Source organism: Rhinolophus sinicus, chromosome 17, assembly GCF_057876585.1.
Source record: "Rhinolophus sinicus isolate RSI-liver-muscle chromosome 17, RSI-T2T, whole genome shotgun sequence".
Lineage (NCBI taxonomy): Eukaryota > Metazoa > Chordata > Mammalia > Chiroptera > Rhinolophidae > Rhinolophus > Rhinolophus sinicus.
Genome location: NC_142517.1, coordinates 159,623,143 through 159,650,029, shown reverse-complemented (window position 1 = coordinate 159,650,029; position 26,887 = coordinate 159,623,143). Strand labels below are relative to the sequence as shown.

Sequence of the window (26,887 nt, the reverse complement as noted above, 5' to 3'; positions counted from 1 at the left end):
GCCTATGTTTCTGTTCTCCATTCTGTAACAGTGAAATAAAGATTTCTCATGCAATCTCAGCTGTAAATGCTTTCACACAGTTACCTTATTGGTTTTTTAAAAATCCACATTTATATTAAATATAAATATATGTGTTGTATATATGTGTTGATTTTAACTCGAACACAAGGGCTGAGTGAGATGTCAGCTACAGTGGAGAGAAATTAGCCCTAAGAGCATAAATGGGCAGCTTATTTCTGAAGCTCTAACACTGTCATCCACTGGGCATGAAGTACTTAATATCATGTAATTGAAACGCTCAGAAATGCAGGGATGTGATAATTACCAGTAATAATGCTGAGCAAATCAAAACACATGACATGCTGCTTTTATAAATAACCAGAGAAAGGAAGCAGGAAGACACTGAGTACCATACCTGGTTTTAACAACAGGGTTTAGACGCTTCTGGTCTTGAAGGACCTTGGCGAGCTGTTTTTGCAGAAACAAAACCTTTCCGTGGGCTCCTTGAATAAATGGGTGGTCGAGGAGATGTGTGATGGAAGGCCGCTTTTCAAAATCCTTAATAAGACACCTGTTCGCAAAAATCAACAAACAATCCAAAGTATTATCTTAGACACCTGGGTCCTCTATGAATATGGGAGAAAGGAGAAAAAGTTCATTTATAAAACCCAGTCACTAACCCAATATAGCCCTTTATTCATATGTACTAGAACATAGAAAAAAATTAATTCTCTACTAGTTGAATTAGTTAAAACATCAGAAATCTATTTTAGTTTGTTTTAAGTACATATTGAAAACACAGTTGATTTGAAGTACTCAAAACACTGAAAAAAATCGAGTGATCAGGCTGAATTTTCTGTTTGAATTTTCATTCAAACAGAAATGTTTACAATGGAGACAAGTTGATTAGTTTATCTACCTTATTTTGGTAGCATATAAAATTACATAATATCACTTAAATGTAATATGAAATGTCCACTATTTGATGGTGGAGAAAATACATTTAGGAGTTTGCAAGGAAAGAAACTAATCGTAAAGAAACCTTCAAACAGAAGATTCAACACCTTGATTTCTAATGTCTTCTGAAGAAGCAGAAAAACCTCAGACCAGACAGTGACTATGATATACTTCAGATAAATTGGAATGGAATTACGCAAACAAGGAACAAAAAGTCCATTCTAAATGGTAAAAACTGGGTTGCATTTAAACTCTGCAGTTAATTGATCAAAACTGCAGTAGTAGAACCACTTTCTGTTTCAGATTCAATGCCCTTTTCAAAGAAAACAATGATTTAGTGCATGCTCTATGTTATTAAAGATGATTTTGACACAAGGAAATTTCTCCTGAAATCAAATCTGATGAATACTCCTCCAATTACCACCACATTTCCATTCTGATTAGCTGTCCTCCACAGGAGAAAGATATTTTAACATCCGCCCTTTTAAGCTATCAGTCTTCAGCTCACAGAGGAGGCTTAGGATAAATACTGGATGTCACGCTGCCCACTCACTCTGTGAAGTAAATGTTTCCAGTTTTCCCAGCAATGACATACCGACAATATCTAAAGCACAACAAATCTTAAATAATGAAATGCACTGACCAATGGTAGAAAGTTCAGCCTCACCTTGAGCATCTTTTCCAAACATTTAAGCAGAATTCCTCAAACAATTCTCAACTGTTGGATTTACAAAAGACTATCCTTGGCGGTTTACACTTCGAACCATTTTCACGTTCCTCACCTTTTAGTCCTGAAAAGGTTTTCAGTAAATTTCCTACTCACTCCAGTTTAGAATTGATTCAGGGGGTTTTCTATCTATCGGAACTGGAGCTTTCAGCTAGAAAAGCTGAAAGAACCTAGGCTATCTCCATTCTGCCTCCCTCATGACTGTAAATACCACCTCTGCCTTGCCATGGGAAGAAATCAATCATTTGACTTTAATTGGTTCAGGGGCCTTTTGTAGAATCTATTATTTTTCCTACCAAAAAAAAAATAATCAATACACATACTTAAAAAATACTATATTCATATCTGTAGTCCAGCGACCTTCCCTGGATTCCATGTATATTCATCTGTATACATATATATGACTACGAAAGGAAAATAATTGTTGATGTTTCCGTAAGCACCTGGAAAAAAGGAACCTCTTGGGAGTTATGGTCAGTAATCTAGGTGAATGGCCCCGTCTTCCTAGCTTGAGGAATGATGTATGAAAACTGCTCAGATGAAAACAGTCTGAGTCCTCTGAAATCCCGGGTCTCACAACTAAGCCTACCCAGTGCTCTGGGCCAGGTCACATCACATCTGTCTCTCATCACCAAAGATACATACCTCCTGTACCCTAGCATATCCCCAAACATGGGGAGATTTCTTAATAGGTTTCTTCACCTAATGTTTCCCTCTTTTTGTTTTCTTTCTTCCTGCGTTAGCTTTTGAAGTTTCATCTGACTGCCAGTCGGTGCTCTTGAAAAAGCAAGAAAAGGACAAGAGCATGAGGGCAACCCGCAACTGCCTGTTGACTCATGCCAATATCTCAATTGAGTAAACTCGGGGGGCTGAGACTGCGTGTGGGATGTGTGACAATTGATGGAGAAGTCATAGCATGTGAATGGGAAAGTGGGCTGGTGCTGCCGCTACCTTCCTTCTCAGGATAGGTGTCTTGGGACAGTGTTCTAGGTGAGGCCTAAAAACAGGGTCCTCCTGGTACTACTGCAGTAATTAAATCGCCTTAGCTAGGGTTTGCGAGAGGCCAGGAAACCCATACTCCTGCCTTATGAAAAACAGCCCTCTACTGGAGTCTGGGGATGCAATTCGAGGTGCTATATCTTGTTCCAAAAATGTAACATCCACTGGGGGAGCAAGGTTGCCAATAAGGTTGCAGGGTTGTTTGCTATTTTGGAGAGGATCTCTTTCTAGATCACAGAGGGGGTAAAGAGAAAATGAGAACTAAATAATGAAGTGAGATAATCTGTTGTCTCTTGAAGATCCAAACAATGAAGATGGTAGGCATTCTACTCTCTGGAAGAGGATTTGTTAGGTCTCTCAGTAAGACCCAAGTGGGCTGCATGCCATAGCACTGGATCAGCAAAACTGAAACTGAGTGTATATGGCAAGAATGCTAAGCAGAGTTGTGACACATCCAACTGCACTGGAGGATTTCAGAAGGGCACGAAGACCTTGGGGGTATAGCCTTATTCTAAAACCTTCTTGCATACTTTTTTCCTCATGGGGAGCAAACAGCCAGACTGAAACGGAATTATTCTTTTACTGATAAAGGAAAGTTCTACCTTGGGAGCAGATATGGCTAAAAATCATGCATTACTAGAAACAGGTCATTGTAATCATATCATCTCATTTGTTCAGCAAACATGTATTACTCAGCCAGAATTAGCTAAAATAAATTAATTAGCTAAAATAAAAAATTATGACCCTTTTCCTCAAGGAGGTACAAGCTAATTGGAAAGATGGAAGGACAAGAGAAACACAAGAAATAACAGAAGCCAGTGATTGCTTATATATTTAGAATAAGAAACAATCACCCCAAAGTGTAGGGTTGGGGAGCTAAGAGACGGAGATTTTCTATTCTAACCCCTCTTATATGAGGTGAGGAAGTCAAGGTCAACTCCTGATAGTGAGGAGGCCAATTCCCTGACTCCAATGAAAGAATCCTTCATATTCTGCAATGTGTTGTTAAAAATGGCACAGATGCAATGTGCAGAATAATACTGGGGGTGGGGGGTGGGGTGTCTCCAGTCAGGGAAAACTAGTGAAGCAGGTGAAAATTGAGCTAGGTTCAGGGGAAGTCTGGGAACTAAACTGAACTCAATTGGTGGAGAAGAGGTAGAAGGCATTCCAAGGCTGGCAAACTGGATCAGCAATGCAAGAAGCCTGAAGTGCAGCCAGAAACTCAGGAGGCTACCAGAACATTTACCTTCATTTCTCCCAAGCTGCCTCCTTTGATTACCTAAGAACTTTAGTCCCTTTTCCAGCTTTAACTAGGGCACGCTCTATTGCTTACGTCTTTGCAATTTGGTGTCCCAAACTCATACTGTTATTTTTGTCAGGTTGTCATTTTCGTCTTATTCTTCTTCCAGGCAAGGATTTAGTGGATTAAGCTAGAATAGACTGCCCAGATCTATAAGAACTCATGGCAGCTTCCATGTCCTTTTAAAAAGCATGATAAAATCCTCTAACTTGATTTGAAGAACAAACATGGAAAACTAAGGAAGTTATAATATGCTTGTTCGTTTCCGGATTGCTTATTAAAGCAGAAATTACAAATTCCAGATGCAGAATATCTCCCCCCTGCCAGGGATTGGTAAATTTTACAAGAGAATGCATAAAATGTTGATCTCTGTGTGGGAAATGGGGGCCAGCCTGTGTGAGGTGAGTTGAGTCAAATACTAGACATCTAAGACCTTCCACTGAAAAGTGAAACTAGTATTCTGGTCATTGCAAAAGGTTTGGGAAACACTAGTGATTCTTTAAATGGAGTAAGCCCGGAGTTTCATAATGCACGTTCTTAGAAGTGCGGGGGTGAAAAAAACAGCTTAGTTTTATTAAGTCCATGTTTCCAAACTTATTGGCCACACACCCTCTTCTGGGTCAATGGAAGCAGAACCCTACAAATGGTACCTTCGGAAGCTCTGTTGTGAGAAATCAGCACCAGGCTTTTGGACTAGGTGGCAGAATCCTCATCTCAGCTGACTGAGGGGAGACACTCAGCCCCTAATTGTCACCAGCATGTTTAAGACACCCACTAGTTCTGCAGAAGACAGTGTCTCCAACTGGGGTTACACATTCCCCAAACTCAGTTCTTCCCACAGTCTTTTACTCTGGATGGAAAAAATTGAAGAAGGACTAGATTGAGGGAACACTAGTTTTTTCCAAAATCATCAGTCATTCTTTTTTTTTTTTTTTTTTTAAATTATTTAAAAATATCTGGCTTTAGGTGTGGTTATCTTTGTGCCTGGACAAATCAAAACAAAAAAATAAAAATGTAAAACTACCAGATGTATTACCTGGATTTACTCTGTATTTATAAGGCCACGGTGAGTGGTTTGAGTATGACAGAAAAGTCCACTAGGAAAAAAAGGAAGTAAATTCCAGCCTTGAAGGAAATTAATCCATTACCTAATTTGAAATTCTAGTACTTTCTATCATTCTTTCTTGACTGAAGATTAATTCTCAGACTTTATTAGCGTCACCACATTAAACACAGGTTGTTGCAGCCAATTGCTGGGATCTCTCAGCCTGGCTTCTGCCAGAAACAGGTAAAAAGGAGGTATTTCTAAACAAGAAACAAGGTCAGGCTTCTGCTCTGGACTCTGAAGCTGGCAGTTCCTGTGTTCCCTTGCTCCCAAACAATAACACTGTCGAGACACAGCTGCCTTGTTGCTGTCTACTGCCATTTCATAAAATTAAATGCCTGCAAGGGGGAGCTATTTATCAAGAGTCACAGACGGATGTTTACCAATGAATAAAACACTTGATAAAGAGCAGCTGAAAAGTCAAAAACTAAAAATACTGGAGTACTTGGTGAGAAAAATATAAGGGTGAGCAATCTTATTCCACACACTGGGGCAAAACAACATGAACACTTGGGATTTATGTCTCTTCTCATTTCTTTTTTAACATTCTTTCATACTTTTCTTATGGGCTTGCTACTTATATTGTTTCTGTGGGCACAGATTAGCCATACGTTTTGATCTGAGCAAACATTTCCCTGTCCTGTGATGCATTGTGCTGCTCGGCAGTTCCTATCATCATCAGATGAAAGCCTGAGTGACAAAGAGACCTCTGCATCCAGAGGAGAAATCCTCCAGAGGGTACACTAATTATAGGTTAAATATCGGGGCCCATGGTTCTGTATCTTGGAAGTAAATTTCCATTTGGTAGACAGGACTATGACAAACACAGGCATTTTCCCAAGATGAGTAATGCCTCAAAAAAAGGCAGGCTGAGAAACTTGACATTGCATGTATTATTTCAGTAAAACACCACCTCCCCATTTGGTGGAATATTTAACTGCATTCCAGTTTTCATTAAGTTTACAAATATTGCATAAGGTAGTGTTTTAAAGTCTCACTGGCGAGAACTGAAAACTACATGCTAATTTCACATGTAGGGTGCGAAAGTGGGGTCCTTATCTGAAACAGAAACTAAAAACCGGGCATGCATGACTCAGCGAGACAGGTCTACAGTTACCAATCAGAAAGAAACAGTCAGTATTCACTTAAAAGAAAAAACAAACCCTGAGAAGGTAGGACAGAGGGTTTTAGAATAGGAAGCTCGGCTTCCTTTTGCAGTGGGTCATGGGAGCAGATTCTGTGTGGCAAAGTCAGAGAGAGACTGCAGGGCTACAGGACAACAGAGCCGCTGCCATCTTCCCTGAGATACTGGGGCTAACAGAACGCAGATGCAGGGTTAGAACCATCAGCAAGTCAGCCCCACATTTAGACAAAGCTGTCAGCACTGAAGGTCCAGAGTGAGCTCAGGGGAACCCAGGAACGAAATAGAAAGGGAAGAAACATGGCATTTCCTAAAGCCTGAGGCTGGGGACAGAGAAGAGCCAACTTTTCTCACGCAGGAAGACTCAAAGAAGGTGACCAGAGAAAAAGTGTAGGATGGTTTGAAGCCAAAAGGGCAGAATCTCCCTCCAGAGTAAATGAATGCACAGTGGCTGGAGAGAGTCCCCAGACAAAAGCAGGGCCCAGGACTTAAGGACCCCCCTAAAGGCAGAGAACTGCCATGTGTAACCTGTAATGACCCAGGGTTGCAGCCTGCGCGACCCCTGCGAACACAAGTACCAATTTACCCTTATTCCGTGTAAGATCACGGTGGAAAGTTCGCAAAATTAATTGTCCGTCCTTCATATGTCTCTGATCCCCTGATCAATAGTAAATAATTAGAAAAGCCCAGACTAACTCATTGTGTCCTTAGGGAAGGTAATGTAGTAACAAAGCTTCTAGATCCTCAAGCATTGCTTGTCTGGGGACAAGCTGGGGATCACGGCTGGGAGGGGCTGAGGGAAGAAGAATATGCCATGGACAGTGGGCAGAATCGGTTTGGGAGGAGGAAGAAAGAATGAAAATGCCAAGCAAGGAGGTGAAGTGAGGAGAAGGGCCAAGAGGAACCAGGCCAGAGCCAAAGAACAAGTTAAGATGGGACTCAGGGGACACAGAAACTGTCCAAGGAGAAGCCAACAGAGGGCATAGTAGTGGAGGTGCAGCTTTATTATTGTTGTCATTGACACTTCTTTCTTCTGTTGAAGCTGTGCTTTCAAAGTGCCACATGGCAGCTGCAGAGACTAGAGATAAGCATGCTTTCCATTGGACCTGCCCTAGCCACGGAAGATCCCAATTTTCGTGGCCGAGGATTAAGGCAGTCTTAAGGATGGTAACCGGTGACGCCAAGTCACCACATTCTCCCTTCTCTTTGTTTTCTTTGTTTCTTTCTTCCTTCGTTGGGAAAAGCATTTTGTAATTACACAGATATTTCTCCAGGTAACTCCAGCATCATGGTTCAACCAGGGAGCCGGAAAAAAGTGAACCATTACTTCATTGCACAGCCCCAGCCACTAGTTCATTAGACTGTGAATCTGTGTTCCAATCCCACCTTCTGGTTCAGAGTTGTGGAAGGCACGATGCCTGGGCGATGGGAATCCTGTGATGGCTCCATCTCTCAGGCGGCAATGGTGCCGTTTCCCAAGGATCTGCGTGTTCCCTGCTGCGACAGCTGCTGCGGAGTTGCCCCTGCAGCAGCCAGGCCACTGCCTCTTGCAAGGGGCTGAAGTTGGCAGCCGGTCAGCCCGAGACTCAGCACACCAGACGTAGGCCCTGGCTTCCTTTCGAAGTCTTTATTTCAGGTGGAATTTCTCTCTCTCTCTCTCTCTCTCTCTCTCTCTCTCTCTCTCTCTTTCTTTCTTTTTCCTTTTTTGCTTGCAGCAGCCCAGGAAGATAAGGAGCAATTAAAGAGGGACATGATGGCTGAACCCAGAAGAAAAATGCTTATGGAAAATGTGGGTGAATCAAGGCAAAATAATCTAGATATTGGCAAGTCCATTTATTAAAGATATTAACCTTCATGTTAATTATCAATATAATATAGATTCATATAACATATACAATATATATTATATTACATAATATTATATTTAAATTATTATTAATATTAAATATTTAAAATAGTTTATTGATTTATTTAAATAACAATATACCAAACTCACTATTCTTCCAAACATGACACATGTAGGAAGATGGGTCAATTAAGTTTGCAAACTCATCCTAGAAAAAGTGCTACACACTTCATTGCTGAATATCACTACAGTCACATTTGAAGTATTCCCCTCGGGAACTATGCACCGACACCAGTGCCTAGTCCACCCTTCAAAGCGATTTTGGAACTCTTTTTCTGGAATGGCCATCAGAGCTGTCGTCGTATTACCCTTGATATCCTGAATGTCATCAAAATGTCTTCCTTTCAATATTTCCTTTATCTTTGGGTAAAGAAAGAAGTCATTGGGGGCCAGATCAGGTGAGTAGGGAAGGTGTTCCAATACAGTTATTTGTTTATTGGCTAAAAACTCCCTCACCGACAGTGTCGTGTGAGCTGGTGCATTGTCATGATGCAAGAGCCATGAATTGATGAAAAATCCAGGTCATTTTCGTCTTTTTCATGCAGCTTTTACAGCACTTCCAAATAGTAAACTTGGTTAACTGTTTGTCCAGTTGGTACAAATTCATAATGAATAATCCCTGATATCAAAAAAGGTTAGCAACATCGTTGCAACAAGTTCGCAAACTTAATTGTCTGACCTTATACTCATTCACATGAAAAAAAAAGTTTGATGGCCTAGTATTGGGGTAGTAATATATAAAGGTTAAAAGCTACGGTTGGGTCAAACCTAACTCTGTTCTTATAGATATGCAATGGTATGCAAGTTAATTCAGTTTTCTGGATGTCAGTTTCTTTATCTGTAAAATGGTAATATTATCATTGTGAGAAGTAAATGGAATAATCCATGCACAGAGCCTGGTACAGGGTGAGCACTTAGTAAATGCCAGCTATACAAGCCAGCCACTATACTGGGTGGTGGGGACACAATCAGTCAGCCCATTGGAGGAAGACCACCACGGCATACCCAATTCCAAGCAAGATGAGTGCTATACAAAGAAATGTTAATGTGCAATGGCTCCTTGAGTTAGACTTGAATAATACGGTGCCCGTTAATTAGCTACTTTTTCTCAGTGTGATTTTCACTACTGAGGACAAAATTATTACATGGGAGATGTCCTGATCAGAACTTTGAAAGTTCTGGGAGAGGGGGGACTTTCAGAGTCTGACAATTCAGCAAAAGCAAAGAACTTTGCCATTTTCAAGCTCAAGCCTCTGGGCACTCCTGTTTTTGAATGTCTGGCAAATTTCTTTGATTTAAAAATCAATTTCCATTTTGACAAACAGTTATGGTCTGCTTCTTAGTCCAGACTTAAGTGCCGGGGGATATAAGAATTCGAATCCTCCCCTTGATCCTACTTGCCATGCTGCCCAGAATTAAATCCATAATTTTCATTTGTATGCATTTTTTTTTTCCCTACAAGAGGAAGCAATGAACAGTACCCAGCCATCCCCTATGAGAAATGAACAACCAGTTCCATAGTGCATGACTGACCATGCCATGCTCAGGACTATCCTAGGACTGGGTGGGGAGTAGGCGAGTACAAAATAAACCAAAGATGTTACGTAAGAAACTTATCTTCTGGGGTAATACCAAATTTACACATATGAGACATTTAGAGAACCAGGTGGGACTGAATTCATTGATTCATTCAAACACTTACTAGGTACATATTTACTGTGAATGGCACTCCAAAAATCCTTGGAGTGAGACATTAGCTTTCATGGAACTTCGAAACAAGTAAAAGAGTAGATATGGACATAAATAATAATAATTCAAGGCTGAAAAGTGTAAGCACTAGAGTGGCTCAGATGAAGTACACAATTCTAGCTGGAAGAACAGTGTTTCACATGGGAGATGACACTTGGGTCTTAAAGGATGAAAGAGAGATTGACAGGAAGTGCAGGGGAGGAGCATTCCAAGTGCAGAGTACAGTAAGGATGGAAGCCCATGGCAAAAGGAGGGCTCATATGGGGAACAGAGTAGAACACGATAATGTAATTGTAACAGATGAAGGTCAGAATCTGACTGGGAACCTCTCCTTCAGAACCTAGAAGACTATAGCCGTGAGCTTGGGTTTTCTGTCTAAGCCACAGTGAAATGGCCTTTTCTGAGCAGGGAGAAAACACAATTAGATCTTTGCTTTAGAAAATAAAACTGGCATCACATTAGAGAGTAAATTTGAGGGAGGGAGGGGATCCATTTAGGAAAGATACAGTCTGAATTAAGGAAATGGGAAAGGAAAGATGATGGTTATAACTGTGGAACATGAAAACAAGTCAAGAGTGTAGCAGGAAAGAAGAAAGGACAACCAGCGGAATCTTTGGCCAACTTAAATTTAGTGGGTGGAGCTGTAGCTAAATCTTCGTGAACATAACAATCTACCTTTTTACCCTTACTACCCAACTATAATCTCCCTCAGTGGAAACAAAAAGCTTTTACGTTACCAATTCAATGATCTCTTTTTAGTCCTCATTCTACTCAACTAATGAATGAGAACTGAACCCACCTCTCTGTTTACTAATGGTCACTGTTGACTTGCCCCACCTTCTTTTTTCTCCAGTTTTTTTGTGTGTGTTTTTTTTGTTACAGTTGATATTCAATATTATTTTATACTAGTTTCAGGTGTGCAGCACAGTGTTTAGACATTTACATAATTTATGCAGTGATCCCCCAATTAGTCTAGTACCCACCTGGCACTATATATAGTTGCTGCAACATTATTGACTATATTCTTTATGTTGTACTTTACATGCCATGACTATTTTGTAACTACCAACTTGTACTACTTAATCCCTTCACCTTTTTTACCCAGCTCCCCAAACCCCTTTTCTCTGGCAACTACTAGTTTGTTCTCTGCATCTATGAGTCTGTTTCTGTTTTGTTTGTTTATTTTGTTCTTTAGATTCCATATATAAGTGAGATCATACGGTATTTTTCTTTCTCTGTCTGACTTATTTCACTTAGTATAATGCCCTCTAGGTCCATACATGATGTCATAAATGGTAAGATTCATTCTTTTTTATGGAATTGAATATGTACTGCATCTTCTTTATCCAATCGCTTACTGACGCGTACTTGAGTTGCTTCCATATCTTCTGCCCACCTTCTTGAAACTTTCTTTTTCCTTCTCCGCAGTGATGCTATATCTTCTAGTTATTCCCTTATTTCTCTGACCACTCTTGCTCATTTATTTCCACTACGAGGTAGAAAAAGATGATAAGGCAGTGGAGATAGGCTATGCAAAGACAAGGAGGAGTAGAAATAGAATGACATCATTTATGCCCACAGGCTTGTAACTTGCTGCTCCCCAATCAGACACTTCGCCTGGTGAATTAAAGTTGCTGAACTAGATAATTTAAAGGGAATTTTCATCCTATGCAGAAGGCCATTTGTACTCTTCGAGACTCACAATTCCAAACAAGTCTGCAGTTTCTGCTTAAAATAAGTGGGTTTAACTACCGTGTACACATCTGATGCAAAGTAAAAATTGAAAGCATAAGAAAACCAACAAAAACTACTCCATAAAATTTATAGTTGATTAATTACTGCAAATGACTTTTATAACAGCTTTGATGAGATATAAATCACAAACTATACAGTTCAACCATTTAGAGTATACAGTTCAAAGAGTTTTAGTATATTCATACAGTTGTACAACCATTACCACAATCAATTTTTAGAACATTTATCACCTCCAAAAGAAACTGCATCATCCATTAGCAGTCCTCATTTCCCCTCAACCTCTTTATTCCCCAGCAACTACCAATCTACTCTGTGTTTCTATGAATTTGCCTAATCTGGACATTTCATATAATACGTGTGGTCTTTTGTGACTGGCTTCATTCACATAGCATAATGTTTTCAAAGTTCATCCATACTGCAGCGTGTAACAATATTTCATTCCATTTTATTGGTAAATAATGCTCTATTGTATGGATATACAACATTCTGTTTATCCATTCTTCAGTTGATGGGCATTTGGGTTGTTTCTACTCTTACGTTACTATGAATAACGCTGCAGTGAACATTTGTGCACAAGTATTTATGTGAACATATGTTTTCATTTCTCCTGGGTGTATATATCTAGAAGCAGAATTACCAGGTCGTATGGTAACTATATGTTTAACCTTTTGAGGAACTACAAGACTGTTTTCCAAAGTGACTGCATCATTTTACCTTCCCACCATCAGCATATGCAACTGATAAATACTTAATCTTGTTCTAGAAATAATTTCAGGCACCTTACAATATGTGCTTAAATAAATAAAGGTATGTACAATACGGCAAGATAAAAAAACAATTAAAAGCAGAAGAGAAAAATTAAACAAAAGGGAAATTAGAAAAAAATAGCAATTAGAATATGAAATAAATTATTTTGTTAGAGGTGGCCACAAATTTGGCTCTGAGCTCTATAGAAGCCAATGTGAAAGGGAAAAGGCAGTCTGTTCTACAGTTCTTCAAATCTATGATATAAAAACAGACCAGCTGCTTAGAGGACTATGAGGTGATGATGATGGTGATGGTGGTGGTGGTGTTGATGTTGTTGTTGACTGGTAAGGAGACTAGAGCTATATAGCTTTTCCTGGGTTTTCATAGAAATAATTCCATATAATGTAATGAATACTATTTCCCTGCAGTAAATATGGCCATGAGTGTCACAGAGCTGTTTTTTTATAACACTCTTCAACACCAACTGATGCCTCCTATCAAAGAACCATCTAATAAACAAATATTCCCCTAAGTAGCCAATGCAAGAAGGTACAGAACTCTCTGATCTAAATCCAGGCCTAAATCTACCAGCCACTTGGTGAATCCTTAGCCAGGTCCCCTTGATTCCTAACATGCTGAATGTAGTGCCCAGATGCTGGCATCCATCAAAAAGGAAAGACGGGGTACCAAGCTACTGTGTGCTGTTCATTGCAAAGGATGTGAAAAAGGTTGCTGAAAAAGTTTAGTCCATGAATCAAAAGCAATTCAAAGAAGGGAGCAATTTAATCCCACAGGAGAGAGTCGGAAGAATTCGGACTAGGACAGGAGCATCATACAAGTGGGCCATGGAACCAACAGGACAGGTCGAATTTGCCTCTTAAGTAATGACAATAACGGTTGCAACTAAAATTTAGGGCCATAGTACATAGCGGAGGTGGAGGTGGGAGGAAGGTGGGATTAAGAGGAAAAATAATGGCCGAGAGCTTCAACAGCCTCGCTGGCACTGTCTGCCCACATTTAGTGCTCTTCCCTTAGGGTGTGTTCTTTTGGTAAAGACTTAAGCTGACTAAACACTTCTCTGGCTGATCACCAATTATATGACTATTATTGATGGCATGAAATCAAATTGGGGAAAATAAACTAAGCCAGGTTTCTATTAACAACCTAACCACTACTGAAAAGCCTGGAGAAAATATTGTCAGACAATAAGTAGTTTTAAATGTTTTATGCAAATCAGGATTTTGCACAGCTATTGGCTGCTTTGGTTCATGCTTCTGAGGACACAAACCTCCACTATGTCACCTTCTATCCCTCCCTCTGCCCAACCTCTGAGCACAAAATGATTCTAAGGACAATGCACCACAAGGCCCAAATGATTGCTTCTACTGCTGTTTGGAGAGACAGTTCTTCCTGAGGAAGTAGGCACCCAAGGAAGCAGGTTAGTGCTGCGCCTCCGTGATTTTAGACAAAGAAATGAATAGTTCATCCCCCAGGGACATCAATCCAGTGCCTTGTTCAAACACTGAATTTTCATAAGATAAAATATTTGTCTTTTTTAGGCAAGGGGATGAGTAAAGACACCAACAGCCAAAGAGAGCCTGGGGAATCCTTACTGTTCCTCCATTAACACGAAGGAGCAGAACAGCTCCATCTATTACATCAAAGCACCATCACAGACCCTAATCCTTGCTGAAAGGAACTCTCAGGCAGCCAAGCCTTTAATTTGCTGAATAATAGGTCCTCTGATTAACCCTTGTAAAGCAAAGCACAGCCGTTGCAGGCAACAAATGTTCCCAGGGGCTTGAGAAATAAAGGGGATGGGGGTTGGGATATCTCCTACTCCCACTCTGAGTGAACTAACTCTGTGTATCGGTTTCGAAATGGTTAGTTTTCTGTTTTCCTTTTTCACTTTCCCTATTTTCTCTCCAGGGAACACAACATGGTGCTTCCCTGCTCTGGTACTGTGGTTTGTCCTAAGCTTTAAGCCACTGTAACTCAGTGACATGCATAGATAGGTGATTTGGAATGACTGTGTCACCAAATATACTTACAGCAGCAAATCAGTGATATGAAAGACTCTTTCAGGACCAGTTACCCACTCACCTGACTCTAGGACAAGCCACTTAAACTCTGCAAAAAAAAAAAAAAAAAGGGAAAGAAAAAATGGAGAAGGGGATGGAAGGAGGGGAAAAAAAGGAGTAGGAACACAAGACTGGGAGGAAGGGAGAAGTGAAAGGAAAAGAAAAGAGTAATGCTAGCTCAGACCATTAGAAATGACCAACAGATCATTTCTCTGATCTGTTCTAATTCAAAGAAGATATTTAACATTAAAAAAGGTGGTTGATCTTCTTTGCGGGATCCTATTAGTGGAGGTAGACAACTGTATACTTATTTGCCAAGGACAAGTAAGTGGTTAGATGGGTGGTGGGTTTCACACTAGTGTGCTTTAATAAATCACGTACATATTAGACTTCCTGCTCATTGTATCAGATAATGAGATGAATGATTGAACGTATGACACAGTGGTCAGTTATCATGTGAATGATATAAATTCTATTGTGCTGAGGACATTTATCTCTATATTGATCTGGTTTTGCTAGCAAGGATCATAAATTACTAGTCTTCCATAACCGTGTGATACATACTCTAATAACAGAATGCTACCAACTCCTGTTTTCCCAATAAATTTCCATATGGTTCCAGTTAAACAAGTAAAATGCAGAGAATCTTCTTAAAATTTTTTTCCCCAAAAAATTATGAAGACCATGGAGAAAAGCCTGTCTACCCCAAACAAACAGTGGTATGCTGGAGCCAACATACACAAGCCCCTTGATATTGCTACGTTTTCAGGAATTTGTGAACTGACTGATGTTTCATTCGTAGCTTGAAATTGGCTGTGGTGGGAGTATTTACACCACGGAAATCAGTAAACAATATACATCAGCCCTCCATCTCCACCCAGTCCGTTGCTAAATGTCACTGCTTGTGGACTAGAAATCTTGGGAAAAACTGACTGCCTGATAATTCAAAAGCTCATATGGGTAGAAATGTCTTTTTACCATTTTTTCCCTCTGATTCTTTTTTTTCCCCCTCATTTCCTGCCTCCTGTTGGATTGGTAAACTTTTCTATAACCCCTTTTTTCCTTCTGTTGGTTTAGAAACTAGATATTTCTATAGTTTAAGTAATCATCCTACATGTTTAACATAGTTGCTTAACTATAAATTTTTTAGTAGTTCTGCCCTATTTTTGAGCACAAGAACCTATGCATGTCTTAACTACACATTGAACACTAACCCTCCCTGAATTTTGTGATTGCTTAGTTAGTTTTTACATATTTTATCCCAAATAAGTTTCCTTCTTATAGTCATTCATTTCACCCCTTCAGACTATTTCATGAAATTAATTTCTTTTCAAATAAGTTTATGCTTCATTTGTTTGGGTGGGTTGTCTTTCTTAGCCTTAGATTTCTTCACATGTTTTGAAATTTCAGTTGTCAGGCTCACCTTGAGGAGCAGTATTTTGTTTTCCCTCTCCCTCTTACTTCCTCTGTGCCCCGCCTTCTTCTAGTCTTATAATTTCACAGTTGTGTCTTTTTGGCTTTCTGAGTCTTTAGCCAAGAGCCAAGTTTTAGAATGGCATTTTGTGCTCTTGTCCTGTGGTTTTATTAAGCAGTATATGCAAGAGCCCATCCCTGTGGCAGAAAGATTAGCTGCTTATATAGCCTTCTCCCGCCCTCAGCCAGAAGCTGGCTAAAGGCCATTTACCTGAATGATGGTCAACAATACCCCAGGTGAGGGAGAAAACAAGGAGGAAATTGCTATAGTTAGAGCATAGCATCATATGACCCCTCCTCTATCCCATTATTTTCCCAGCCTCTTTTTATCAGCCTAGGGGACTACCCCAGACACTGGCTTCATGCAGGAGTCCAACTCTGGACCCTGAATTGCTTGGATCTCTTTTAATCCTTTTAGTCACAGGAGCCAAACTCCCAGCCACTACTGCTTGCTACTGATCACAGCAGACCCATGACTTCAGTCCAGATGAGTACTTTGCACTTTTTTTCCATCTGAGTTTTTCCTTCCCTAGTAATATGTTTTTGGCCTTTTCCTATATGTGGCCTGTCATTGTTATGGGTTTGGAAAAATATAAACTTAAACGGCCCCCTTGATAGAAAATCTCTTGCATCTAAAGGCAAAAAATCATTTAATTTCAAATGTATCCAACAAAATCTTCTGCTTACCACTCTCCTAAATTACTTCTCTTTAGTAACACCTATTGGTGTGAAGAAGGTATCAAGCTATTAATGTATATGACCAAAATTAACACCTGTAAGAAGTGCCCCTGCTTACTCTATAGGGAGATACAAAGTTTAGGTCACATGCCTCAAACTCTCCCACACCTTGATTTTCACCCACTACAGCCCCATATTTACCTAAGGCAGCCTTGGCGAGGCAATGTTGACATTAGAAGGAAATTGCCAGCTCTGTAGCTTGTCATATCACTGACTGTGCTGAAACATCATGAGCCATAGAACACAACTGTTTCTCTTAATCCTGGCTCCTCTTCAACTTTTCCCTGAACTTCTGAACCAGATGATGGAGGAGGTAGTGGTGGGAAATAGTGAAGTGGGGTAAGGAAGGGGGTCAGGGAAGAGGAATAAGCAGAGATTGTTGGAGAGGAATAACCACAGAAATTGCCAGGGTGGATTTGTTTTGGTATTTTTTTCATATATTTAACCAAAAAAGAATCCACAGCTAACTATGTAGTTGTCATCATTCACTTTTAATAATCCTGTTTCTGACAGTTAAGATGTTATTCTTGCTTTGGGAGAATGTATACATGTATATGTGTACTTATAATTTTCCCACCCCTCATTCTCTTCCTTAGCATTATGTTTCAGGTTAGAAAAGATTGTCCAAAAACCATGAGTCCTAGCATCTAACTTCTAACCAGGTCCATCCTATGCTGGGTATTATTTTTAGGATATCACCTCCTCTAGAATTCTTGGCTCTTCGAAAGGAACTGACGTTCACTGAGTTCCTGCCATGTGCTATGCCTGGTATTGGGGGTACAAAGCTGAAAAGATAAGATACATTTTCTGCTCACAAGGAACTCACAGTTTGAATGGGGAGACAGATGCACAAACAAATCATTTCAGAATGGCTTGACCTGCTCCCCTTCTTATTATGTAAGTCTATAAAAGGCACCATGCTGACACGAAAGTATGAGGGAACAGGCCTCTGAATCTTCCTGGGGAGTCAAGGGAAGCCCCACTTATTCAATTTTGCTAGAATGTGCAGGAAGTATGGAGGAGAGACTGTTTTGCATAGAGAGATAGAGTCCAGATCCTGAATGACCTTGTGTTCAAGAATTTTGGTGCACCCTATAAACAATGAAGAGGGGCAACATGTTTGTGAGTAGGGCATGACTTGACCACTTTGGGGTTTTAGAGAGATCATGCCGACTGTTTCATGGAAGATGATTTTCAATGACCATAGTTATCAAACTAGAGAGAGTACTATGGAAGCTGTTGCTCTAGTTGCAGCACAGAGCTGAATCATAACCCAGGAACACTAACGACATGTACGATGGGATATTCTGCACACCCCAAAGAAGCGAAACAAGAAAACTTAGTTGGGAGCAGATTGGGGAAACCACATATCCTAGGCTCTAGTCAGGGCTCCCACATCCAGAGTCTCTGGGTGCTTTGGCCCTGTACCTCAAGGAAGGCAGAAGACCACCTCCAACACTCCTCATTTATGTGGGTTTCGGGGGAGAAGAAGGGAGAGCACCTAGTGTCTCAACATTCTGGTCATCCTTGGTCCCCTGTAGGGCCTGGCAGGGGAAACTGAAGGAGGCGTCTGAGCAGCTGGACTTGGGTCCTCTTCATATCTCCAGGTGGAGGACAGTGATGGGGGGTGGGGTGGGGTGCTGCCGACATTCTCCCTCAAAAACATGCACACAGTATTATTATTGAGCCATAAAAAGGATTGGAGTACTGATACACACTGCAACATGGATGAACCTCAAAAATATTATGCTAAGTGAAAGGAGACAAATACAAAAGGCCACTATAATTCCACTTATATAAAATATCCAGAATAGGTAAATTTGTAGAGGGCAAAGAAGCGGAAAACAAGCTATTGTTTATGGGGGGACTAGAGGGAAGGGAGGAATAGGGAGTAACGGCTTCATGGGTACTGGGCTTCCTTTGGGGTGATAAAAATGTTTTGGAACTAGATAGAAGTGGTGATTGCACAATATTGTGAATATACGGAATGCCAGTTAACTGTTTACCTAAGATGGTTAATATTATGTGAATCTCACCTCAATTAAACACACACACACCTGCAGCATCATGAGCCTCAGAAGAGATGTTGGACTATCATGCAGACCTGGGTTTAAATCCTAGCTCTGCCATTTTCTAGCAGGTCTAGCTGTGAGACTGCAGGATGGTCACTTAACTTCTAAGAAGCTCAGCTTCCCATCTGACTAGCAACCTGCCTCCTATGACAGCAGGAGGAGTTACTGAACTAAGGCAAGTCAAGGGTATTTCACTGTGTCTGACACATAGCTTTAACAAACAAGCTTTAAATAAATCATACTGTTGTTGTTATCTGTACTCTTGTTGGGGGAGTCATCAAGAAGACATGATCACCGTTTGACCCATGAATTGGACTCAGGCAATGGGAGGCTCCCCACTCCCTTTCCTGCCATGGGAATGTGTGTTCTGCTTGCCTTCCCTGGTCCGAGAAGGTGCTCCAAGGATACTCAAGGGCAGGGGGAGACTGAAGAAAGTGGTGGACCACTCCAGACTAGTCTGTGGCAGGCTTAACCAAAAAGGGAATTTACTGATAAGGCTTGTGTTGGGCTGCCTCAAGATAAGTAGTTTTCCATACCTGCCCACCAAATCTTAAAAGTTTATATAAGAGGCTTAACTGGGTTCAGTCATGTATATCATCCAGACAGTCTCAACACCACATTCTCAAGGCTGTAACCTTGGGACAGTTTCAAATTTCACCAGGAATTTCTGAGGAGGTGGAGAACCAACACTTCCTCACACAGACAACCCCAAATTTATTCAACTTCTTTTACTTTAACTCTTAGGTATCTTTCAGGCTACCCCTGATTTAGCTGAGTGTAACCTTTCTTCGCTTTCCTTGGCTAAATGAATTTTTCCATGTACAAAGATTTTCATATAGCAGAGAGCTTGGTCATAATTAAAAAGATATGTGAGCCCTAAGTTCACAAAGGTATGAGCTACCCTGGTTCAGATACATAGCAAGGCAAGTAGTACTAAGCGGTCATCATCCTCTATCCTGGATGCAGCCTCGGAATCCTGCTAACATAGCATTCTAGGGAGGTGGTCAGGTGGTCGGTGTTGGAATACAAGACGACACCAATTTGCCAATTTATATTGCAATTTGTTCCTCTCAGAAAGGCACATGTGACCAAGAAATCTTAGAGCAGGATGTGTACTGGTTCCTCAAATCCTCAATGAAGGCCTCAAATCATTGATAATTATAGAAATATCCCTCTTTTACTATTGGGTGGTAGGCTTGGGAGGAGGAATTGAACCTAAACACTTAACATCTGAGACATATCTAAATTTTAAAAAAAGAAAGGGAAGAGGGAGGGAAGGAGGAAGGAAGGAAGGAAAGAAGGGAGGAAAAGCTACACTATTACTTTACAGTGTAATACTAAGACTTGACATCAGGGTCATGCTGTACCGTATTCCAAGGATTTTACATCTGATCTTCTCTAGCAGACAGGTGGACGTCGCTATTCTCACCGACAGCTTAGGAACCGGAGGCTTGGAGAGATCAAATGACTTAAGGTGATGTAACCATCGAGTCCTGGACTACATTCATTACCTAGGGCGGCCTTAACAAAGTGCCACAAACTGAGTGGCTTAAACAACGGATATGTATTGTCTCACAGTTCTGGAGACTGGGAGTCTGAGATGTGGACTCAAGATTGGTGGAGCTAAGCTTCCTCCGAAGATGCCAGGGAAGGATCTACTCCGGACCCCTCTCCCAGCTTCTGCTACTTCCTTGGCTTGTAGCAGCGTAAGTCCAATCTTCACATGATATTCTAGGTGTGTGTGTCTGTCTCCAAATTCTCCCCTTTTATAAAGATACCAATATGACCTCATCTTAACTAATGACATCTACAATGACCCTGTTTCCAAATAAGGTCACATTCTGAGATGCTGAGGGTTAGAACTTCAACATATGAAGTTTCAGGGTACATAATTCAACCCATAACACGGAGTGATCAAAGCCAGCCTTTCTGTATATGCGTGAGGAGCATGTCTTGAGCTTTAGGGTTCGAACTTTGGGCCTCTCTTAAAGGCAGCAGTTCCCATTATTCACTAAAATATAGGCTTTTAAACAAAATTCTTTCAAGAAAACATTCAATAGTCCTTCACATCAAAAATAAATTATGGTTATTTCCCCTTCACTCATTAACCTGGTATGATAGCTAAATCATGCATTTGATGACCTTTGGAAATTCCGAATTAAAATACGGGGAGGTCAATGGAATACACATACACACACACACACACACACACACACACACACCCCAAAAGAGATATATTTAAATTCATTCTTATAAATTTTGAATCCATTAAAACAAAAAACAAAACAAACAAAAAAACAAAAAACAAAAAAACCCAGCCTTTTCCTCATTAGTGCCAAAGGGCTTTGTCTGTTATTTTTATCCCTGTCAGAAATCATCAGTGGGCTGCAAGTATGTAATACTGGTGACATGAGCCTTCATTTCCATTTTTTAATTAAAATTCTATTGACCCAGAGCCAGATTTCCATCTGCACCAGAGCCTGTGGAAATTCCACAGTGGAAACGATAATGGTCAGGAAATGGAGGAGCAGGCAGCACCTGGGAGCTTAGCATCGAACCAGAAGAACATCACAGTTCTTGGGACAAGACCCAGGAGGGATGTTGACCAGGCCACTCCATGCGTCTACCTTGACCTTACTTTCGCCATCTCTCCCAGGCCACAGACCAGCCCTGCTGGGGATCATGACTGCCCCTCCTCAAGATACACTTCTGTTGTGACTCATCACCCTGAGGGCACCACTGGCTCTCCTTCCTGACTTGCACATTTCCATTGATGACACCACTATTGTGAGTTACAATATCCACCACTATCACTCACATTTGTTGACTTTTCAGTATTTATCTCACTTAATTCTTGCAATACTCTATAAAGTAGCATGGTTGCAGACTGTTACCTGTCTATGCACTCTCCACTATACTTAGGGATAGAGCCCTGGTACTGACCTGGGCCCATGGCTGCCATTAGAAGACTACATTTCTTAGCTTCCTTTGTAGTTAGGTGTGGCCATGTGATTAAGTTATAGCTAATGATACATTGTATGAAACTGCCAGGAAGTCTTAAAGTAAGGAAAATTTCACTTTTCTCCCCTTCCATCAGCCTGTAATAAGCATGCAATTGTTGGGGTTACAGCAGCCATCTTGGCCCATGAGGTGCCCTTGGGAATAGAAATCACACTAAATGAGGCAGCACCAGGGCAAGAACCTGGGTAGCTGCCATGTGCCCTGCCAGACATGCATGGTTAACTCCCAGCTTATTTTATGTGGAGGAAAATAAAAGTCTACCTTGCTTAAGCCACTCTTATTTGGAATTTTCTAACAGAGCAGACTTGATCTTAATCCCAGGTGGTTATAATTATTATTACACCCATTTTACAGACAAGGAAACTGACCTTAGAAAGGTGAAGTAACTTGTTCAAGGTCAAAAATCTAAGTGGCAGTGTTAGAATACAACCTGATTTCAGATCCTGTGCTCTTAATTTCTATAACATATATTCTCTAGAAAGACCTTTCCCCGTGCTTAAAACACTAGAGTTATGTTTAATACTTCCTTCTCTGTACCAGCTGTCCCCTCCCATAGTTAGTTGCCAAACACTGTGGGTTCTGCTTCCCAGGGTCCTGGTTTCCATTTCCTGTCCCACTGTTCCTTCCCCGTGGAGAAACCTGTAGTGGGCTGACAGCAGACACAGGGACTCAGCCTGGACAAGGTGTGACCTGGGAAAGGTAGGGCTGCTAGCGGAGTGAAGAAGTGAAGGTTAAGTCTGCTCCAGGCATTGCTTCTGTTTTGACTCCTGTTGGAGACGATTATCTCAGGATGAGTTTGAGGGGGTGGGCTGTTGCTCTTGAGAAAGGAGTGGAAGAGAGAGAAAAAGAAAGGGGGGGGGAGAGAGAGAGGGAGAGTTTCCTGAGCTGTGAAAGTCAGTGAGTTTAAGTCTAAATAAAGAGAAGGTGGATAGCAGATTGAATTATTCCAGAGGTGTCAAGGGTAAGAAGGTCATTGACGCTTGCTCTTTTTTTTTCTGCACTTGATCTTAGCCAAAAGGCCGAAAAGTGATCTCTTTTTTTTTCTGAACAAAAGGTCTCATATACCAGAGCTGCCCAAAAAATGTAAGCATATGACTTATATTCATTTTTTTATCAGTGTATATTGAGTATTACAATTTTAATACAGCTTTTTCCTTTCTTAAAATGTGTACACATTCTTTTTCGGCACCCTCTGTATTGATTACTGAAACTACTAGTGCAAAAGTACAGAAACAAAGAGAAAAATAATTTTCCCAATAAAATATGTCCAACTGTACAGATAATGGTGATGTTTTCCACTTGATATGATAAGATGCTAGTGACCTTGATACAGCATAAATATGCATGTCATCTCATGTGCGATTCCTTATAGTCCCCGCTTGGTATTGCCCGAATGTCTCCTCTTGCCGTTGTACCTGATTTCATTACAAGTTTTCATCTGAATTCACTGGGGAATGGGACAATTCTGCTTTTGTTTCTTGGCCATGAATTGCTTGATCCTAAAAGTCTTGTGAGAAGACATAGCAAGGAACAGAGTCAAATGCACACACCATGATAACAGAGAAAAGGAGAAAGAGCTGGTGACACTTTCCAAAAGCAGTTTCAGAACAGTGGTAGGAACCAAATGCAAAGGGTAATAAAATTAATAACTCCGCTTGCTGAACGTGAACACAGAAGCAAATCTTCTGGGGTTCAAATCCCAGCTCTACCCCTTATTAGATATGATTTTGGGACTCTTGACCTCTTTCTACCTCAATTTCTATAAAATGCAGATGATATTAGAACTATGTCATAGGATTATGAAGATTAAATTACATGATGTGTAGAGAACAGAGCTTGGAGTGAGTAAGAGTTACATGTTAGTTATTATTTGTCAGGTTCTACATACACGCTATATCATTTAATCTTTACAGTAACCCTATGAGGTAGGCATTGTCAGTCCCAATTTGACAAATGAGGACCAAGCCTCAGAAAGGTTAAATAACTTCCCCAGGGTTGCTGCTCTTCCACCACTGCCTCTTCTTGATGATGAGTCAGGTGGCCCTCTGGGGAGGTGAGGAGAGAGACAAGCTATGGGCAGACATGTGCGGCACACCCCCTCCCACCCCCACTGCATGCCACGTGCTGGACACACAGATAACACAGAGCTCACAATCACTTCTGTTTACCTCAGCTGTAGATTCTTTTTGATTTACATTAAGAAATTCAAGTGTGATTTTTTTTAAAAGGAAGAAAGAAAAGAAAAAAGAGGGAAGAAAAGAAAAGAAAAGAAAAGAAAAGAAAAGAAAAGAAAAGAAAAGAAAAGAAAAGAAAAGAAAAGAAAAGAAAAGAAAAGAAAAGAAAAGCCAGTGTGGGGTAAACGGTACAGAATATCCTTTAGATTAACCCTATCTAAAAGTCACCTAACATAATGTGCCACAAGCACTAATAATGTGAAATCCATGATATACGAGGATGCTACAGATCTGGTTTCTCACAAGATCTAAACCCAGTATTTGTTGGGAAATAAATAGAATGTGCTGACTAGAGTCTGGATTACCCACTTTACTATGCCTTTTGCTTATTTTGAATGAGGCTCAAACCCTCATTGCCAGGGTTCATAGGACGAGAATATATTCCAGGTATACGGTGGACAACATACTGTTTCAAACTTCAAGTCACAGAGCCACTTGGTTTACACCTTGAGAAAATCAGATTTTATTGGCTGAGTTTATAAGTGGGGGTATAAGTGAGATCAAATCAGGCCCTTTGTGTCTTTAAATGATCTGTTAGGTAATCTAAATTAGCTGCTCTTCAGGGAGAAATAACCTTGAAACACACAGCTTTATTTGTTCTCATGAAAGTGAAAAAAAAAATTCTAGTTTTTCAAAATGAGAAAAAAGTTGGGTTACATTTTTAAGTGTATTGATCAATATATGTTGAGGGGGTGAGGAGAATTTGAGGATTTTTAAATTAGAATTTTTTTAAGCTTCTCCAAGAATTTTTATTAATTCACTAACTCCCTGTAGCTTACGAGACACTAATTAATTCAAGAACCCATAATAGCTAATCATTGGCTAAATAAATCTAAATTGGAGTGATTATGTCACTGGAGGTACCTCTGCTCATTTTAATTAAAATTACCAATTTGTGAAGTAATGTAAATAAAGGTTATTGTATCCTCCTCTAGGAAGTATTAACCCTTTGCATGGCCACCTGAGAATCCAACAGGACTTAAAAAGCCAAAACTATTTATGGAACTTAATCACAGAGTTAGACTATTTATCATTCCAAGTGTGTTGCTCATTGACATTATAAAGCCATGTCAAATTAAGCTGCCTTGAAAGACAAAATGGAGAACGGTGTAGAGGTGAGAATTGTTGTCTTGAAGGGAATGCAATCAATGTCAAGGAAACAACCACCCCAAAATCGTAACCTTTATAAACATTCAGGCTTAGAAAAAAAGCAAATGTTCTAGGTCTGAGTTTCAATTTTTAAGGAAAAAATTTATGCAAATAACCATTAGTTTCAATAGTTTTGCAGCTCAAATCTCACCTTATTAACATTCAATGCAACGGCTTGTAGCTATTCGAAGGTCATTTGGAGGGATAGGAAAGGCTACCTCAACATTGCATGACTGAATGGCAGGGCTCCACTACCATGCTCACGCTGGGAAGTAGACACACCTGCACATTTAGTCAAGCCAGCCAAGCCAGAAAAGAGTGTGTGTGTGTGTGTGTGTGTGTGTGTGTGTGTGTGTTAGTCATCACTAAGTCCAAGCTGAGAGAGAACCCATAGTGTTCTTGATGGCTTTGTCCTTGACTAAGAGAAATCCATCTCCATTGTCTAATCAGCTCAAGAACCAGTGATGATGAAGTCCTAAATCTAATTCCTAATAAAACCCCCCAAAATTTTAGAGGCAAAATGAAAAAGCAAAGTTCATGGATACATGGGGGTGGCCGGTTAGCTCAGTTGGTTGGAGTGTGGTGTTAGCAGCACCAAGGTTACCGGTTTGATCCCCGCATGGGCCAGTGAGCTGTGCCCTCCTTAAAAAAAAAAGTTCAGGGATACTGTGTTTCCCTGAAAATAAGACCTACACCAAAAATAAGCCCCAGTTAAGATCGTCAGCCAGATGGACACATTTAGTATGTTATGACGATGTTCCAGAAGAAGATGACATGACTGTATTTGAATAAATGTAGATTGCTGTACATGAAAAAATAAGACGTCCCCTGAAAATACGCCCTAATGCGTCTATTGGAGCAAAAATTAATATAAGACCCAGTCTTGTTTTCAGGGAAATACGGTACCTTTGGGCCAATGGTTGGGAAAGTATTTTTGTACTTTAGTCCAAAGACCTGATATTAGTTTAAACTTAAAAAAAAAGAAGGGACATCCATTAAAAGGAAGGTGAATTTGGCAAAGGAAAGTTATTGTTATCTTATCAAAAGGCCACTTCTGAATAACGCCTCCTGACAAAATGGAAGTCTGGCTGGGACTTGAACCAGATAAAGTTGTTATGCAAATAGCTTTAGCCACAGGGGAAAGGGCTGATAATGAAATCTCTACAAAGCCAACCACACATTACAGAAGTGACAAAAAAATCTCAGGCAGGGTCCTAGCTCATGGATAAAAAGCAGTGCAGAATTTACGTGAGCGTCATGTTTTATTTATCATAACTAGGCTGTCAGAAATCATGCTTTGACAAATGCATAACTAACACCTATAAATGAGTCAATTATCACTAACAACCAAAGGTTCAAACCAAACAGGCTAATATTTCTTTACTTTTTTTTTAACCCTCAAACAGGTTTACTAATATGATTTCAGACATTAAAAATCTTCCCTACTGTCTCCAAATAAAGGAGGCTTGAAAAAAAAATTGAAAAACATTAAGTCACATCCCAGCACTCACGTTCCACCTTCCCTCCCATGCATTTTCTCTCTCTCCCCCCCCACACACACACACATACACACACACACACACACACACTCAAGCTCTGTCGCCTGTCTACATAACTATAATCACTAAACTGCAGCCGGGCTAATCCCTTCAGACCACTGTAGCAATCGATGAGAAGCCATACAGGTCCTTTGATGAGTGGTGATTATTATGAACCAAGAAGAACAGAAATCA

General features: G+C 40.4%; 1 protein-coding gene and 1 pseudogene across 1 annotated transcript in view; both read right to left on the bottom strand.

Moving 5' to 3' along the window:
- MYO3B (myosin IIIB) overlaps positions 1 to 26,887 on the bottom strand; it is a 387,431-nt gene that overhangs the window by 252,236 nt on the left and 108,308 nt on the right. The window contains exon 8 of the mRNA XM_088794000.1: positions 416 to 571. Coding sequence (XP_088650126.1) covers positions 416 to 571 — 156 coding nt within the window. The remainder of the gene's footprint in view (positions 1 to 415; positions 572 to 26,887) is intronic.
- Positions 23,138 to 23,293, bottom strand: LOC141567546 (putative ribosomal protein eL39-like 5; annotated as a pseudogene).